Here is a 17,098-nt window from a genome sequence, read left to right on the forward strand (position 1 = left end):
ATTTAATCAATGAAAAATTGCATTACCTTCCCCTGGACTAAATCAAAAATACCAAACTCTCCCCATGACTGAAATTGAAAAAGTATGACCCTCCCCTATTTTCCCCCAGGTAACAACTGTGTACATTTTGACCGCTCACTAAAATGAAAAGGGGTTTCATGAATTTTGAATAACTTTGGACAAATTAAGCAATTTGTTGACATGAATTATCATTTGCACAAAGTGACAGTGGATGGTTGAGGACATAAATGGTTAAATATTCCAATGGAATGTTCCTTGTGCACTGGTTATATGAGCGCAGGTGATTTCCGCATGAGTGACTTTAGGAGGAGCGTGTTCAAAGTGCAAAGTTAATAAACCATCTTAGACTGAAAATGGCGGACCCTGTGAGCACCTGTGCTGTGAGTACTAACTCTACCTCTTTTCAAAGACTACTTTTAGTCAAGTGTACAAAGAAAATCATTATTTCGCCTTTATATGTTTGTACCATAGGTCGAAACGTTAATGGATTTTCTTCCTCGCTGTGTGTATTACTGTCACTAGAAATAGCCAGTTTGACAACACCATGACTTGTTGAATGTGTTATAGTACAACCTGTTGTACCAAGAGCTGAAGAAGTTCTCAAAAAATGGGGAGCATTTCTGTAAGGAGCTCATGACAGTATTTCAGCAAAGGTATGGTCAATGTCAACTCCTTGAGAATATCGTTTAGTGAGGTCATTTATTAGAAATTGTTATTATGCTATCTAGGATGGGAAAAGTAAAACCCTTTTCAACCTGGACTGCACATATTTCTATTTCATAAAATGTCCAATCATTTAAATGTATGGACTATACCAACTCGGTCATTCACAATTGCATGCTAAACTCCTAACTTCCGGATTGAATTTTAATTAGCTGTAGTTACTGTTTCACCTCAGTGTGACAAAAGTAACATCCCTTGATGACACTTATTTGTGACTAGGGCTGAGCTGGAGATCAGTTATGCCAAGGGACTTCAGAAGCTTGCTGGAAAACTCATGAAGGCATCCAAAGGAATGGATGACAAGTGAGTTGGCTCTACCTTCACATTTCTATCACGCAATCTGTAATGCTTCAGCGATCCAGATTGAATAGAGCCCATACCGTAGTGCTCTAAACTCTCTGCATGTTGTTGTTTTTATTCCCATGAAGTTCCACATACCGAGCATGGTGCCATGTATCTGATGACATGTACTCTACAGCAGACACACACAGGTATTACACGCATTACTTTATGGTGTTTTTATCATATTATGACCTTATTATGAGGCCTGTAGTTGAGATGTTGCTTGGATATTCTCTATGACTGAGTCTGAGGAATGATACTATTATGGTATGTTTTTCAGAGCACTAGGAAGTGCTTTTCAGGCAGAGGCAATTTTAGAAATTCGACAAGTAATTGAGGAGCACAACAAGAGGAAGAGACCCGTGAGTAATTTGGATCATTTATTCCTACCAACACATCATTCTACACAATTATACATTGAGACATGTTTTTCTTATCCCTTTCTTGAATAGCTTGATAATGTTGTTGAAAAAAACGCAAAACTTGTTGTGACGAACTGGAGTGAACAAATCAAGGTAAGTCTTCCTTAAATTCTTGTTTGGTAAATACATTGTTTGGTTGTTTACATCATTCGAAGAAAATGATTGATTAAGAATATTGTTCAAACATTTTCCCACACAGATGAAGAAGAAATTGGTTGGATTGACAAGAGAGCATGAGGCCCTGTTCAACTTTGTTAAAAAGAATACACACATTTGCACAGAAAAAGAAAAACAGAAGGTACTGCACTGCAATATTTACTGTAATACTGTCATTGAGAAAGAAAAACAGAAGGTACTGCACTGCAATATTTACTGTAATACTGTCATTGAGAAAGAAAAACAGAAGGTACTGCACTGCAATATTTACTGTAATACTGTCATTGAGAAAGAAAAACAGAAGGTACTGCACTGCAATATTTACTGTAATACTGTCATTGAGAAAGAATAACAGAAGGTACTGCACTGCAATATTTACTGTAATACTGTCATTGAGAAAGAAAAACAGAAGGTACTGCACTGCAATATTTACTGTAATACTGTCATTGAGAAAGAAAAACAGAAGGTACTGCACTGCAATATTTACTGTAATACTGTCATTGAGAAAGAATAACAGAAGGTATTGCACTTCAATATTTACTGTAATACTGTCATTGAGAAAGAATAACAGAAGGTATTGCACTTCAATATTTACTGTAATACTGTCATTGAGAAAGAATAACAGAAGGTATTGCACTTCAATATTTACTGTAATACTGTCATTGTCACCTTTTGATATGTATGATTAGGAAAAAAGATGCCATTTCCAACCCCTGAATAAGATTAGGATGATGACTTGTTCTGTCGTTAACTAGATGCTGACCAGACTGACAAAGTCTGCTGAGGCCCAGACCAGAACCGATGAGGAGTACTTCACCATCAACATGGACGGCCATGAAATCAGACTTAAGTGGGAAAACACACTGAAAAACTGCTACCAGGTTCTAACCAATCCCCACACTACATTTCCTCCAAAATAATGTTTATTTTAAAGATATGTACCTTCTCTGACTGTACTGTTGCTCTGAAGAGAAGAGGTCAAGACAGGTCACCCAAGAAGTTTTGATGTGCAGAGTTCAGTTGTATTGTACGTCTCCTCTCATGCTGATGTTTGGTTAGACCAATTTAGAGATAGTCAGGTTTGAGTGTTGCAGCATCCATAGTGTGCCTGATGGTGATACAGTAACTTTATCATTTCAGATAATCCAGGAGGTTGAGAAACAGCGGATAGAAGTTCTGTGCAACATATTGAATAAATACAACCTCCACATGGCAAGCTTCAGACACACCCTTGTACATGTGAGCGTTCTCCCAAAATGACTGTTAATTACAACCCTGTGACAAAAACTGTATCATTCATTTCTCTTGTATTACTTACAGAGACAGAAACAAATAGAACAAGCCATCCAGAAAGTTGATGTGGAAAAGGATATCCAAAATCTGGTAGAGGAGACCGGTGTAACAGCAGAGGAGAACAAGGCTAAGTTTCTGATGACTGATTATTTTGTAAGGGTCCATTTTGTTCACATAATTAATCGTACAGTACATTTGTATCTGTAAATATTTCTGGTATTAGTTTGATTTTGACCTCACATTAAGACATTATACAGTGCCTGACCCTCAATGACTTATGTTAAGGAGGAGGACAGTAAGTCATTGATGGAAAAAGACAGGAGAAGAGATGCCATCAAGTCCAAACTCCAGCGGCTGGGGGACAGTATCGCAAAAACAAAGAAAGACTGTGAAGGTAAGTGTTGAAAAATGAAGCATGGAATTGTACTGGAAATAATACATTTCTGAGTGACACCTTTTCGTTTCATGTCTTCCAACATCCAATTAATAATAGGTCTTGAGAGACTGGTGAAGACCTACTCTGAAAACCCATCGTTCTCAAACACAAATAACCTGGAAGAAACAGAACAGTTGATTGATGAGGTTTATTCATACAGCAATAGATCCATTTAGAAAATATTATTTGATATTTTTCTGTATAAATTTCCTAGCATTGTGTTAAATGCATTTTCTTACTGGATGTCTACAGACCACTCTGAAATTGAACCTTCTTGAAGCAACTCATTGCAAACTCTCCAGCACATTGGCTGAATTGGAGGGAAAACCTAAGACTTTGCATCGATTCAGTGCCAGTATAACAAAATGGAAAGAAAAGGTAGGTCCATAATCAAAGTGCATTTGTCCGGGCGTTGCACAAGTTCATTGTAGCCTAGATTAATTTACCAACATACAGTATACTGTTTAATCCATATTGTGCATGTTCAATTAGATTTAGACAGCACAAACACATCATGGCATATCCTTTTTGATGACACAAAATAGATAAACATAAGTATGTATGTTACTATATATCCTAACCAGAGTACGATCTGTTTTCCAAGGATTGCGAGCACAGTATTGTTCAGCTGGCCCGTCCAGTCAAAATCAAAAAGACACCGTTCAGATCGCATTTGAGGAGCTCCATCATTTACAATGGACCCCCTCAGAGTGTGACGTCAGCAGAGGCCTCATCAGAAGTAAACCAAGTCTACACTGCTGTCATCCAAGATACTGCAGCTCCAGGGGAATGTGGCTCTGTCAACGGAGCCATGTCCTTGACTGACGACAAGGAAGGAGGTGACACCCATCCACATATATAATTACAAAGATATACCATTCTGATCTTGCCTATGCGTCTGAACAAGAAACACTAACACATAGAAACTTCTCCTTAAGGTGCAGAGTGGTGTAGCATTGGGAAATGCAAAGCTGTTTACGATTTCACATCAGACAGAGATGATGAGTTGAATATGAAAGAAGGTAACGGATAATAAAAATAGGTATGGGGAAAAAAATATGAAATCCATGACTATACTTACAAAATAATTTGTTACAGGAGACCTTCTTGACATCTATCAAAAGGAAGACAGCGGTTGGTGGTATGGGATATTGAATGGACAGATAGGCCATTTTCCATCAACCTACATTGAGGAGCTGCCCATGTTTAATGTTGTTGAAACATCAGATGTATGACAGTTAGTGTTGGCGCAAATGAACAGGGTAAAGCATTTATCTTGTTACATGATTAAAGTAATACGTCAATCAACAATGGCGGGGTGTGTGTACAAAAAGTGTTTATTTAAACCAATTCCAAAATGCCTGATCAAATCTTTGGGCCGCTGAAGAACCCCACCAACTTGAAAATTGCACCTAGCCTTTAAAATGGACGTCATATAATTGAAACATTAATATTACAAACAATGTTGGAGACAAAACACACAGGATATTACTAAAATACGTTAAAATATAAACAGATCCACCTTTCTTTTTTTTTACTATTCAGGTTTTAGAGCGAGAAATTCTCTCCGGACATTTGCAAGGAAGGCAGAGAAGTTGTTGGTCTCCTGGAGTTTCTGCTCCAAGTGAGGCATGCAATCCAGTGGTGGGTCGCTAGACACAACTGTGGACAAAAATATGGTTATATCCCATTTCCAGCCATTCATGATAACACTCCTAGATTCCAGAACCATTTGTTACTGTACTGTTCTATACTATTTACTGTACTCACTCTGGTATAATCCTCCTTCGTTGATCCTCAGCGTGAAGGTGTATACACATTCCGAGTCTTTTTGGTTGATGTCTCGGAAGATAAACTGCAATTTCTCTCCTTGAATAAAAGAATAACAATTCCTTTTAATTCTGTGGTTTAACACTTGGTCAACACTAAAATGTTCAAACGGTAAAATATTACTGCCATTGCCAACAGACTTATTCCAAATTTACCATGAATTTTTCTAATTTCCAATCCCAGCCGACCCTGAAACACCTGCTTGGCTTTGTTGAGATTTTTCAGTCTGTCCTTGTTGGCTTTGTTTTGGGACACAATCACTTAAAAGAAAGGAAAAACAAGGGGACATGTTTGTTTTGGATACTAATCTATTTTAGAAGGACAAAATCTACTATTCCATTTACTGAAAATAGCCTACATTCTTTTTTCTTGGCTTGTTCCACTCGGATCATCTCAATCTTTTCAATGATCTTGCTTTTCTGTACGTTCTTCCCTTCCACTTCAGACAATCTCTTCGCAATGGCATTTCTCTTCTCCACCAATGAGGCATTTTTATTTTCCAGGTCTGGGGGTAGGGGGGAACATTGTCTTCAATAATAAAGTATGAGTAGGCTAGTGCCATGGTTAAGGTCAAACTGATTGATAGTGACACTTCACAGGATGTCATGTCATTCCCGGCACAATCTTACCTGTTTTGTATGAGTCTATCGTTTCAAATATTATTTCATCATCCTTGCATTTCTTTGAACACGTATCTGCAGAAAGAGAAGGGAGATTATTATAGCTGTGAATAGACACATTTTAAGCATAATTGACTCAGTAATCATGACGACAGCGTCCAACTCATACCGAGAACAGATCTGACGGTCGTTCGGTGGGTTTGAACCCAATCCATGCCTGTCTCCGTCATCTCAGCCGTTCCCTGAAAAAGCATTTTGTTGCGAATGTCTTCCATTGTGCTACTAAACCAATTCCCAATGTTTGCATCTGTAATGCAGTTCATGATGATCTAGGTGACGGAAATAAAAAACACTGATTAGGTTAGTCGACATTTTGGCAAGATACAGGATGGTTTGCTAAAGCGGTAATCTGCAATTCAAAAAACAACGTGACACCATTCCACTGTTTTGGTAAACTGCTGAGGGATGGGGCTGGATTTGTTTTACCACTTCCAAATTCATAGGCAGAGCTATGGATAAATACAAGGGCTAACAATTTTTTGAGGCTATACACAGTGTGTTCCCAAAGTAGTTTATATTTTGGGGTTTTAATGGAGTATTACAGTTGAATTAAACTCAAGGCATGTATAAGTTATATTCTTCAAGAATCAAATCAAATTTTATTTGTCACATGCACCGAATACAACAGGTAGACCTTACAGTGAAATGCTAACTTACAAGCCCTTAACCAACAATGTAGTTTTAAGTAAAAAAAATTGATAACAAATAATTAAAGAGAAGCAGTAAAATAATAATAGCGAGGCTATATACAGAGTCAATGCACCGGTTAGTCAAAGTAATATGTACATGTAGGTAGAGTTAAAGTGACTATGCATAGATAATAAAAAGAGTAGCAGCAGCGTAAAAGAGGTGGGGGGGAAGCAATGCAAATAGTCTGGGTAGCCATTTGATTAGCTGTTCAGGAATCTTATGGCTTGGGGCTAGAAGCTGTTAAGTCTTTTGGACCTAGACTTGGCGCTCCGGTACCGCTTGCCGGTCTATGACTAGGGTGGCTGGGGTCTTTGACAATTTTTAGAGCCTTCCTCTGACAACACCTGGTATAGAGGTCCTGGATGGCAGGAAGCTTGGCCCCAGTGATGTACTGGGTCGTACGCACTACCCTCTGCAGTGCCTTGCGGTCGGAGGCTGAGCAGTTGCCATACCAGGCAGTGATGCAACCAGTCAGGATGCTCTTGATGGTGCAGCTGCAGAATTTGAGGATCTGAGCACACATGCCCAATCTTTTCAGTCTCGTGAGGGGAAATAGCCTTTGTCGTGCCCTCTTCACAACTGTCTTGGTGTGCTTGGACCATGTTAGTTTGTTGGTGATGTGGACACCAAGGAACTTGAAGCCCTCAACCTGCTCCACTACAGCCCGTTGATGAGAATGGGGCCGTGCTCGGTCCTCCATCTCCTTTGTCTTGATCACGTTGAGGGAGAGGTTGTTGTCCCGGCACCACATGGCCAGGTCTCTGACCTTTTCCCTAAAGGCTGTCTCATCGGTGTCGGTGATCAGGTCTAACACTGTTGTGTCATCGGCAAACTTGATGGTATTGGAGTCGTGCTGGCCATGCAGTCATGAGTGAACAGGGAGTATAGGTGGGGGCTGAGCACGCACCCGAGGGACCCGTGTTGAGGATCAGCGTGGCGGATGTGTTGTTCCCTACCCATACCACCTGGGGGCGGCCCGTCAGGAAGTCCAGGATTCAGTTGCAGAGGGAGGTGTTCAGTCCCAGGGTCCTTAGCTTAGTGATGCGCTTTGAGGCCACTATGGTGTTGAACGCTGAGCTGTAGTCAATGAATAGCATTCTCACACAGGTGTTCCTTTTGTCCAGGTAGGAAAGGGCAGTAATGGAGTGCAATAGAGATTGCATCATCTGTAGATCTGTTGGGGCAGTATGCAAATTAGAGTGGGTCAAGGGTTTCTGGGATAATGGTGTTGATGTGAGCCATGACCGGCCTTTCAAAGCACTTCATGGCTACAGACGTGAGTGCTACGGGTCGCTAGTCATTTAGGTAGGTTACCTTAGTGTTCTTGGGCACAGGGACTATGGTGGTCTGCTTGAAACATATTGGTATTACAGACTCAGACTGGGACAGGTTGAAAATGCCAGTGAAGACACTTGCCAGTTGGTCAGCCGATGCTCAGAGTACACGTCCTGGTAATCCGCTTGGCCCTGTGGCCTTGTGAATATTGACCTGTTTAAAGGTCTTACTCACATCGGCTACAGAGAGTGTGATCACACAGCTGCCCGGAATAGCTGATGCTCTCCTGCATGTTTCAGTGTTAGTTGCCTCAAAGCGAGCATAGAAGTAATTTAGCTTGTCTGGTAGGCTCGTGTCACTGGGCAGCTCGCGGCTATGCTTCCCTTTGTAGTCTAGCTTTGCCACATCCGACGAGTGTCGGAGACGGTGTAGTACAATTCAATCTTAGTCCTGTATTGACACTTTGCCTGTTTGATGGTTCGTCAGAGGGCATAGCAGGATTTCTTATAAGCTTCCGGGTTAGAGTCCCGCTCCTTGAAAGCGGCAGCTCTACCCTTTAGCTCAGTGCGGATGTTGCCTGTAATCCATGGCTTCTGGTTGGGGTATGTACGTACAGTCACTGTGGGGACGACATCATGATGGACTTATTGATGAAGCCAGTGACTGATGTGGTGTACTCCTCAATGCCATCGGGAAAGAATCCCAGAACATATTCCAGTCTGTGCTAGCAAAACAGTCCTGTAGCTTAGCATCTGCTTCATCTGACCACTTTTCTATGGCCCGAGTCACTGGTGCTTTCTGCTTTAGGTTTAGCTTGTAAGTATATATACTAGAGGTCGACTGATTAATCGGCATGGCCGATTAATTAGGGCCGATTTCAAGATATCGTAACAATCGTTAAATCGGCCTTTTTTGGACGCCGATTACATTGCAATCCACGAGGAGACTGCGTGGCAGGCTGACCACCTGTTACGCAAGTGCAGTGTCAAAATGACCTTGTGGCTGCAAGGAGCCAAGGTAAGTTGCTAGCTAGCATTAAACGTATCTTATAAAAAAACTATCAATCTTCACAATCACTAGTTAACTACACATGGTTGATGATATTACTAGGTTAACTAGCTTGTTCTGTGTTGCATATAATCAATGCGGTGCCTGTTAATTTATCATCGAATCACAGCCTACTTCAACTTCGCCAAATGGGTGATGATTTAACAAAAAGCGCATTCGCGAAAAAAGCAGTATCGTTGCAATAATGTACCTAACCATAAACATCAATGCCTTTCTTAAAATCAATACACAAGTATATATTTTTTAACCTGCATTTGTAGTTAAAATAAATGTATGTTAGCAGGCAATATTAACTAGGGAAATTGTGTCACTTCTCTTGCGTTCAGTGCAAGCAGAGTCAGGGTATATGCAGCAGTTTGGGCCGCCTGGCTCGTTGAGAACTGTTGAAAGGCCATTTCTTCCTAACAAAGACCGTAATTAATTTGCCCAAATGTTACATAATTATGACATAACATTGAAGGTTGTGCAATGTAACAGCAATATTTAGACTTAGTGTTGACACCCGTTCGATAAATACACACGTATTTCACTGAGAGAATAAACATTTTATTTTCGAAATGATAGTTTACGGATTTGACCATATTAATGACCAAAGCCTAGTATTTCTGTGTGTTTATTATATTATAATTAAGTATATGATTTGATATTTGATAGAGCAGTCTGACTGAGCGGTGGTAGGCAGCAGCAGGCTCATAAGCATTCATTCAAACAGCTCTTAGCAATGCTTGAGGCACAGTGCTGTTTATGACTTCAAGCCTATCAACTCCCAAGATTAGGCTGGCAATACTATAGTGCCTATAAGAACATCCAATAGTCAAAGGTATATGAAATACAAATGGTATAGAGAGAAATAGTCCTATAATTCCAATAATAACTGCAACCTAAAACTTCTTAACTGGGAATATTGAAGACTCATGTTAAAAGAAAGCACCAACTTTCATATGTTCTCATGTTCTGAGCAAGGAACTTAAACGTTAGCTTTTTCACATGGCACATATTGCACTTTTACTTTCTTCTCCAACACTGTGTTTTTGCATTATTTAAACCAAATTGAACATGGTTCATTATTTATTTGTGACTAAATTGATTTTATTTATGTATTATATTAAGTTAAAACAAACGTATTCATTCAGAATTGTTGTAATTGTCATTATTACAAACACATACATATATATGATTGCACCAGCGCATATGTATGTGTGATTGTGCACGACACACACACACACACACACACACACACACACACACACCCATTTACTTTGTTGGGACTATTTATTATATTTAACCTGCAGCGCAGTCACTTTTAACCCTGATTACATGTATATAGCTACCTTAACTATTACCAGAATCCCTGCACTGCTATTGACTTATATATAGTATTTCCTTGTGTGTATTTCTTAATCTCCTGTGTATTTTTATCTGTCTTCGTATTAACAGTTACTGCATTGTTGTAGAGCTTGCAAGTAAGCATTTCACTATTATTACTCCATTGTTTACATACAATGTATGTGTTTATAACTATCATAATCATTTCACTGTAATGAACTCTAGTCAGTCCTTGCATCTAAAGCAGTGCATATGAATATTACAAGGTTTAGCCCACATTTACCTAGGTGTCTATGAATATTAGAGGTCAGCCCACATTTCCCCAGCCGCCGCATCACTCAGCTGTCAATCTCAAAAATGTCGTGTCTGCCATTTTGCTGAAAAGCGAATTCCAGAATGTAGTTTTAAACAGAAACTCACGGTTTGTGACACGGATTTCCCTAAAAACAGGCCACAAGGATACAGCTACGACCGGAAGTTACTTTTTCGTAGGATAATTTACGCAGCAGGTTGGGAAAAGGGTTTGCGAAAATGCTCTCTAAATTCTTAAGAAAAGTATCTTCGTTGCTGTATCGAAATGGCGTGTTTTTAGCAAATCCCATGTGACGTTAGTTATTGCCATAACACAACACAGCTCCTTACCAAACGGGGCCATTGCGATTTATGTACAAATCTTTTGGGCTATATTAAATACTATCACAACCGATTATCAAATATGGTGAATTTTGTTAACTACCGTGGCAATTTTCGGATGATCCTCGACCAAAGCTTTCGGCAGCTGTTCGCTGTTGTTTTCAAAATTCCGCGCTCACGGAAACAAGGATGGGCCTGTGACACCACACCGGAAATTGAGTTTTTATCAAAATTCAAAGTAGTCATTTAAGAAATAAACTCCTGCGATAAAAAATTACAATGTACCGCGTTTATAATGTACGATGTTTATCACTTATGTTCCGCCTAAAACCATATTAAAATAAAAAGGATATCAGACACGTTTTTCCTGGTTTCCCACAATGCAAAGTTTTGTTTAGTCTCTTGAATTTGCGGCAGGCTGTGACGAATCGATGTCTAACATCACTCTGTTTAAAAAAAATGTTAACATTTATTTAACTAGGCAAGTCAGTTAAGAACAAATTCTTATTTACAATGACCCCGGCCAAACCCGGACGACGCTGGGCCAATTGTGCGCCGCCCTATTCAACTCCCAATCACGGCTGGATGTGATACAGCCTGGATTCGTTTCAGGGACTGTAGTGGCGCCTCTTGCACTGAGATGCAGTGCCTTAGACCACTGGGCCACTCGGGAACCCATTCAAAAAATAGCAACCTCTGTAGGGCAAGCAAAGCCTGTATCAACATTAGAAAGAAAAAAAGGTTAACATTTTTGTCGAGTTTATATCAAGTCAAATGTTATTATTATTGGTCGTGTACACATATTTAGCAGATGTTACCTCGAGTGTAGCAAAATGCTTATGTTCCTAGCTATGCAGTAATAGCTACCTAGCAATACAAAAAAATACACGCAAATCCCAAAATTAAAAAGAAAGAAATTAAGAAATGTTAGAAAGAGCAATGCCAGAGTCCGGAATATATATATATACTGCTCAAAAAAATAAAGGGAACACTTAAACAACACATCCAAGATCTGAATGAAGGAAATAATCTTATTAAATACTTTTTTCTTTACATAGTTGAATGTGCTGACAACAAAATCACACAAAAATAATCAATGGAAATCCAATTTATCAACCCATGGAGGTCTGGATTTGGAGTCACACTCAAAATTAAAGTGGAAAACCACACTACAGGCTGATCCAGCTTTGATGTAATGTCCTTAAAACAAGTCAAAATGAGGCTCAGTAGTGTGTGTGGCCTCCACGTGCCTGTATGACCTCCCTACCATGCCTGGGCATGCTCCTGATGAGGTGGCGGATGGTCTCCTGAGGGATCTCCTCCCAGACCTGGACTAAAGCATCCGCCAACTCCTGGACAGTCTGTGGTGCAACGTGGCGTTGGTGGATGGAGCGAGACATGATGTCCCAGATGTGCTCAATTGGATTCAGGTCTGGGGAACGGGCGGGCCAGTCCATAGCATCAATGCCTTCCTCTTGCAGGAACTGCTGACACACTCCAGCCACATGAGATCTAGCATTGTCTTGCATTAGGAGGAACCCAGGGCCAACCGCACCAGCATATGGTCTCACAAGGGGTCTGAGGAGCTCATCTCGGTACCTAATAGCAGTCAGGCTACCTCTGGCGAGCACATGGAGGGCTGTCCGGCCCCCCAAAGAAATGCCACCCCACACCATGACTGACCCACCGCCAAACCGGTCATGCTGGAGGATGTTGCAGGCAGCAGAACGTTCTCCACGGCGTCTCCAGACTCTGTCACGTCTGTCACGTGCTCAGTGTGAACCTGCTTTCATCTGTGAAGAGCACAGGGCGCCAGTGGCGAATTTGCCAATCTTGGTGTTCTCTGGCAAATGCCAAACGTCCTGCACGGTGTTGGGCTGTAAGCACAACCCCCACCTGTGGACGTTGGGCCCTCATACCACCCTCATGGAGTCTGTTTCTGACCGTTTGAGCAGACACATGCACATTTGTGTCCTGCTGGAGGTCATTTTGCAGGGCTCTGGCAGTGCTTCTCCTGCTCCTCCTTGCACAAAGGCGGTGGTAGCGGTCCTGCTGCTGGGTTGTTGCCCTCCTACGGCCTCCTCCACGTCTCCTGATGTACTGGCCTGTCTCCTGGTAGCGCCTCCATGCTCTGGACACTACGCTGACAGACACAGCAAACCTTCTTGCCACAGCTCGAATTGATGTGCCATCCTGGATGAGCTGCACTACCTGAGCCACTTGTGTGGGTTGTAGACTCCGTCTCATGCTACCACTAGAGTGAAAGCACCGCCAGCATTCAACAGTGACCAAAACATCAGCCAGGAAGCATAGGAACTGAGAAGGGGTCTGTGGTCCCCACCTGCAGAACCACTCCTTTATTGGGGGTGTCTTGCTTATTGCCTATAATTTCCACCTGTTGTCTAATCCATTTGCACAACAGCATGTGAAATGTATTGTCAATCAGTGTTGCTTCCTAAGTGGACAGTTTGATTTCACAGAAGTGTGATTGACTTGGAGTTACATTGTGTTGTTTAAGTGTTCCCTTTATTTTTTTGAGCAGTGTATATATATGATGGTGTGTATAGACATTATGGACAGTATATGAATAGAAAAGCAGTTATATAGGATGAGCATTTACTAGAATACAGTATGTAGTGTGTAAAACAGTATGTAAACATTATTCAAGTGACAAGTGTTCAATGACTATGTACATAGGGCAGCAGTCTTTAAGGTGCAGGGTTTAGTAGCAGGATAGTAACAGTGACTAAAGTTCAGGGCAGGGTACTGGGCAGAAGCTGGCTAGTGGTTACTATTTAACAGTCTGATGACCTGGAGATAGAAGCTCTTTTCCGCCTTCTAGACGGTAGGTAGCAGGGCAAAAAGGCCGTGGCTTGGTTGGTTAAGGTCATATCTGCATCAACATACATGTTAAGAAATCATGGTTTATTTTTTTATTTAACCTTTATTTAACTAGGCAAGTTCGTTAAGAATAAATTCTTATTCATAATGACGGCCTACCAAAAGGCAAAAGGCCTCATTTGGGGACGGGGGCTGGGATTTAAAAAAAATATATAGGGCAAAACACACATCACGACAAGAGAGACAACACTACATAAAGAGAGACCTAAGACAACAACATAGCAGCAGCTCAATATGGTAGCAGCACAATACATGGTACAAACATTATTGGGCACAGACAACAGCACAAAGGCAAGAAGGTGGAGACAACAACACATCACACAAAGCAGCCACAACTGTCAGTAAGAGTGTCCATGATTGAGTCTATGAATGAAGAGATGGAGATAAAACTGTCCAGTTTGAGTGTTTTTTGCATCTTGTTCCAGTCGCTAGCTGCAGCGAACTGAAAAGAGGAGCGACCCAGGGATGTGTGTGCTTTGGGGACCTTAACAGAATGTGACTGGTTTATCATAGCACCAGCTAAGTCCCTGGAGGTTGTCTGGAAAAAGGGCCTGTTAACTATTTTTCATTTTCATTAGGTATCCCAGTGCTTTTACTGGAGCATCTGGTTGATATTTTTTCAGTTGGTAAAAATAAGAGCAACATTTTTACTTTTGGGCCCCCGAGCCAATAGTGTTTGAACTATTTCAGACAGCATACCTGATTCAACTGGTCAACTAATCATAAAGCCCTCCATTAGTTAATCAGGTGTGGCAGTTCAGAGCTACAACAGAATTTTGAAATGTCTGGTTGTTCCCAAAGAGAGGTTTGAGAACCACTTATCTTAGGGTTATGGTTAAAATCCAAAATGACTTTTAATAATAAACAATAATAATAATACATCTAGTAATGTTTTACTTTACTATTAGAAACCCATTGTTGTTGCAATGTTCAATTAACCCATCAGAGAATCACTGAATGGGAAAATTATGTAATGAATCAGTAAATGGATCCCGGTGGTTCGACTTGTGCATTTGCGGGAGAACACTATCCTCAGAGGTGGATAGAATGGCTGATATTTAACTAATACGAGTAATAGCCTGTGGAAAATGTACACACAATCGTCCTGTAAACAACTTTGTGTAACATGCCTTCAATGCTGCCTGAGGAAGACTACAGTATAAGTTGAAATGTGTTGCAGTTATGCGTCTTGATGTACAATGCTGCTCTGTTCCTATGTATTCTTTTGTAGATATTTTCTATGAATAATTCACAAAAATAATTCAATAAAGTTTATTGCAGCGTTTAATTCACTCGTTGCCGTAGCAGTTGAATGATTTATGATGCTATTTCAAAGACATCTCTCTCTCTCTGTCTGTCTGTCTGTCTGTCTGTCTGTCTGTCTGTCTGTCTGTCTGTCTGTCTGTCTGTCTGTCTGTCTGTCTGTCTGTCTGTCTGTCTGTCTGTCTGTCTCTCTCTCACACACACACACGGTGCTGTAGTTATTTGGGGCAGTTATTGGAGACTGTTTCCACCAAATTTTTTACACTTGCGCTGCTATAATTGGTAAAGGGAGGGAGAGAGTGCATGCAAGTTATGTAACAGTATCCTTATAGATGCTTATACAATCATCATTTTTTTCTGTTTAGGGGACACGTCTTGTTATATAAATGTTAATCTGACTGTTTTTAGGATTCTGTTTGGCCAGTGGCCATACTGGTGTGTGCAGGAAACTGTCTTTTACCGGAATAATTCACTCCCTCAGCTGTAGCAGTTCCACATTACCTGTGAAACAGGACCAGGTCAGTGTAATTTCCAGTCTGTCAAACATTATGATCATAAATTCTAGAGATTGAAGGAAACTCAATCATTACATTTTCAGTTCTTAGATAATTCTATGTAATGGCTTACAAAATGGCACAACTGTCGTATGTATTGTTGTGTGAACTTGAATTTTATCTTTGTGAATGTCCTGCTTGTATGATAGATAAACAGTGTTTATTTGTATTTATACAACGGGTGGGTCTAAACCTGAATGCTGATTGGTTAAAAGCGTATTCCAGCCAGTGTTACCACCGGCGAAATCTATGAATGCCTATTTACTCTGTTCCATCTGACTCCGCAATCCACTTTCTAATCAGCCCAGCCAAGCAATTTATAAACTTGAATCCACTATAAAAAGCATCTATACATTCTCACATTACTTTTAGACTAACATTTAGTTTTCAACAGCAGAGATTTGTATAAACATTGCTGTCTGTCACTCCGACATTTGCAAAACTGTTTTCAATATTCAAATTCGATCTCCAGCTGTCCCATAGTAATGAACGTGAAGGGGTCGGAATGAGACAGACAGGCGTTTCTCAGCCAGTTGAAATCCTGAATTGTTTCAATCATTTTTATGGATATATACAAAGAAATGTCAATTGAAAAAAGATACAACGAAACACAGTGCAGCTAGTTTGTAGTCTTTACAACTTAAACAAATGCAAATGCAGATACTGTTGTTATTCTGGCTGCACTGTTTGACGTGACTGTAAGTTAGCTGTAGTTGGCTAGCTAGCAAGCAAGCAATAAGAACGTTGCCAGCCAGTATGGAACATTTAGAACGAACGACTGGGTCGTTTCCATTTCCAAAATGTTGGTAACCCATTGTATAAAAGTGATAATGCCCTCAAAGCCGGTGTTTGGAAGATATTGACTTAGTCTCAGGCCTAACAACACCCGTGCCAATATATCCTCCAAACACCAGCTTCTCTGGCATTATCACTTAAATGCAGTCCTCCCGGTCATGCCATGAGCTCTTCGATTGTCTGGTATATAATGATCACATCAGCACTCAACTTTACCAGAGGCCTTTATGGCAGCTCAACTCTGGGATGCCAGGGGTAGGCACATTTATGAGCATGTTATTTTTATATTGTTTTGTGAAAGAATGTACACTGTGTGTATAAAACTCATGCTCTTTCTATGACATAGACTAACTAGGTGAATCCAGATGAAAGCCACAATCCCTTATTGAGGTCACTTGTTCAATCCACTTCAATCAGTGTAAATGAAGGGGAGGAGACAAGTTAAAGAAGGATTTTTAAGCCTTTAGACAATTGACACATGGATTATGTATGTGTGCCATTAAGAGAGTGGAAGGGCATAATGTTTTTACACTCATTGTATATGGCCATAGAGATCAATTAAGTATACTCAGCCTTGTCTAAGGGTAGTAAGTTGGTGGTCTGTTGATATCCCTCTAGTGGTGTGGGGGCTGTGGTTTGGGTGGGGTTATATCCTGCCTGGTTGGCCCTGTCTGGGGGTATCATCGGACA

The 17,098-nt window shown here is 40.6% G+C and overlaps 2 protein-coding genes across 4 annotated transcripts; one reads left to right on the forward strand and one right to left on the reverse strand.

Annotated features, from left to right (window-relative positions):
* The first annotated feature begins 282 nt into the window (after nt 1-282).
* On the forward strand, nt 283-5,292 carry nostrin (nitric oxide synthase trafficking). 2 transcript variants are annotated; one of them, XM_014164090.3, is made up of 17 exons: nt 283-401; nt 589-674; nt 964-1,047; nt 1,173-1,235; nt 1,367-1,448; nt 1,539-1,601; nt 1,708-1,806; nt 2,420-2,545; nt 2,805-2,903; nt 2,985-3,110; nt 3,243-3,351; nt 3,451-3,539; nt 3,646-3,771; nt 3,998-4,232; nt 4,332-4,415; nt 4,492-4,655; nt 4,939-5,292. In XM_014164090.3, exons 1-16 carry the CDS (start codon nt 375-377, stop codon nt 4,626-4,628), a joined length of 1,635 nt encoding a protein of 544 aa, XP_014019565.3. In that variant the 5' UTR covers nt 283-374; the 3' UTR covers nt 4,629-4,655; nt 4,939-5,292. The 2 variants fall into 2 exon arrangements, with proteins under 2 accessions (XP_014019565.3, XP_045560460.2); XM_045704504.2 differs by having other exon boundaries at nt 4,338-4,415.
* spc25 (SPC25 component of NDC80 kinetochore complex) lies at nt 4,713-11,102 on the reverse strand. Of its 2 annotated transcripts, XM_045704505.2 has the most exons (8): nt 10,999-11,097; nt 10,546-10,639; nt 6,013-6,172; nt 5,853-5,918; nt 5,582-5,728; nt 5,379-5,483; nt 5,164-5,262; nt 4,713-5,055 (listed from the first exon to the last, which is right to left on the reverse strand). In XM_045704505.2, exons 3-8 carry the CDS (start codon nt 6,164-6,166, stop codon nt 4,931-4,933), a joined length of 696 nt encoding a protein of 231 aa, XP_045560461.1. In that variant the 5' UTR covers nt 6,167-6,172; nt 10,546-10,639; nt 10,999-11,097; the 3' UTR covers nt 4,713-4,930. The 2 variants fall into 2 exon arrangements, with proteins under 2 accessions (XP_045560461.1, XP_014019566.1); XM_014164091.3 differs by lacking the exon at nt 10,546-10,639 and having other exon boundaries at nt 10,999-11,102.
* Nucleotides 11,103-17,098: the final 5,996 nt, after the last annotated feature.

Source organism: Salmo salar, chromosome 21, assembly GCF_965601325.2.
Source record: "Salmo salar chromosome 21, fSalSal1, whole genome shotgun sequence".
Classification (NCBI taxonomy): domain Eukaryota; kingdom Metazoa; phylum Chordata; class Actinopteri; order Salmoniformes; family Salmonidae; genus Salmo; species Salmo salar.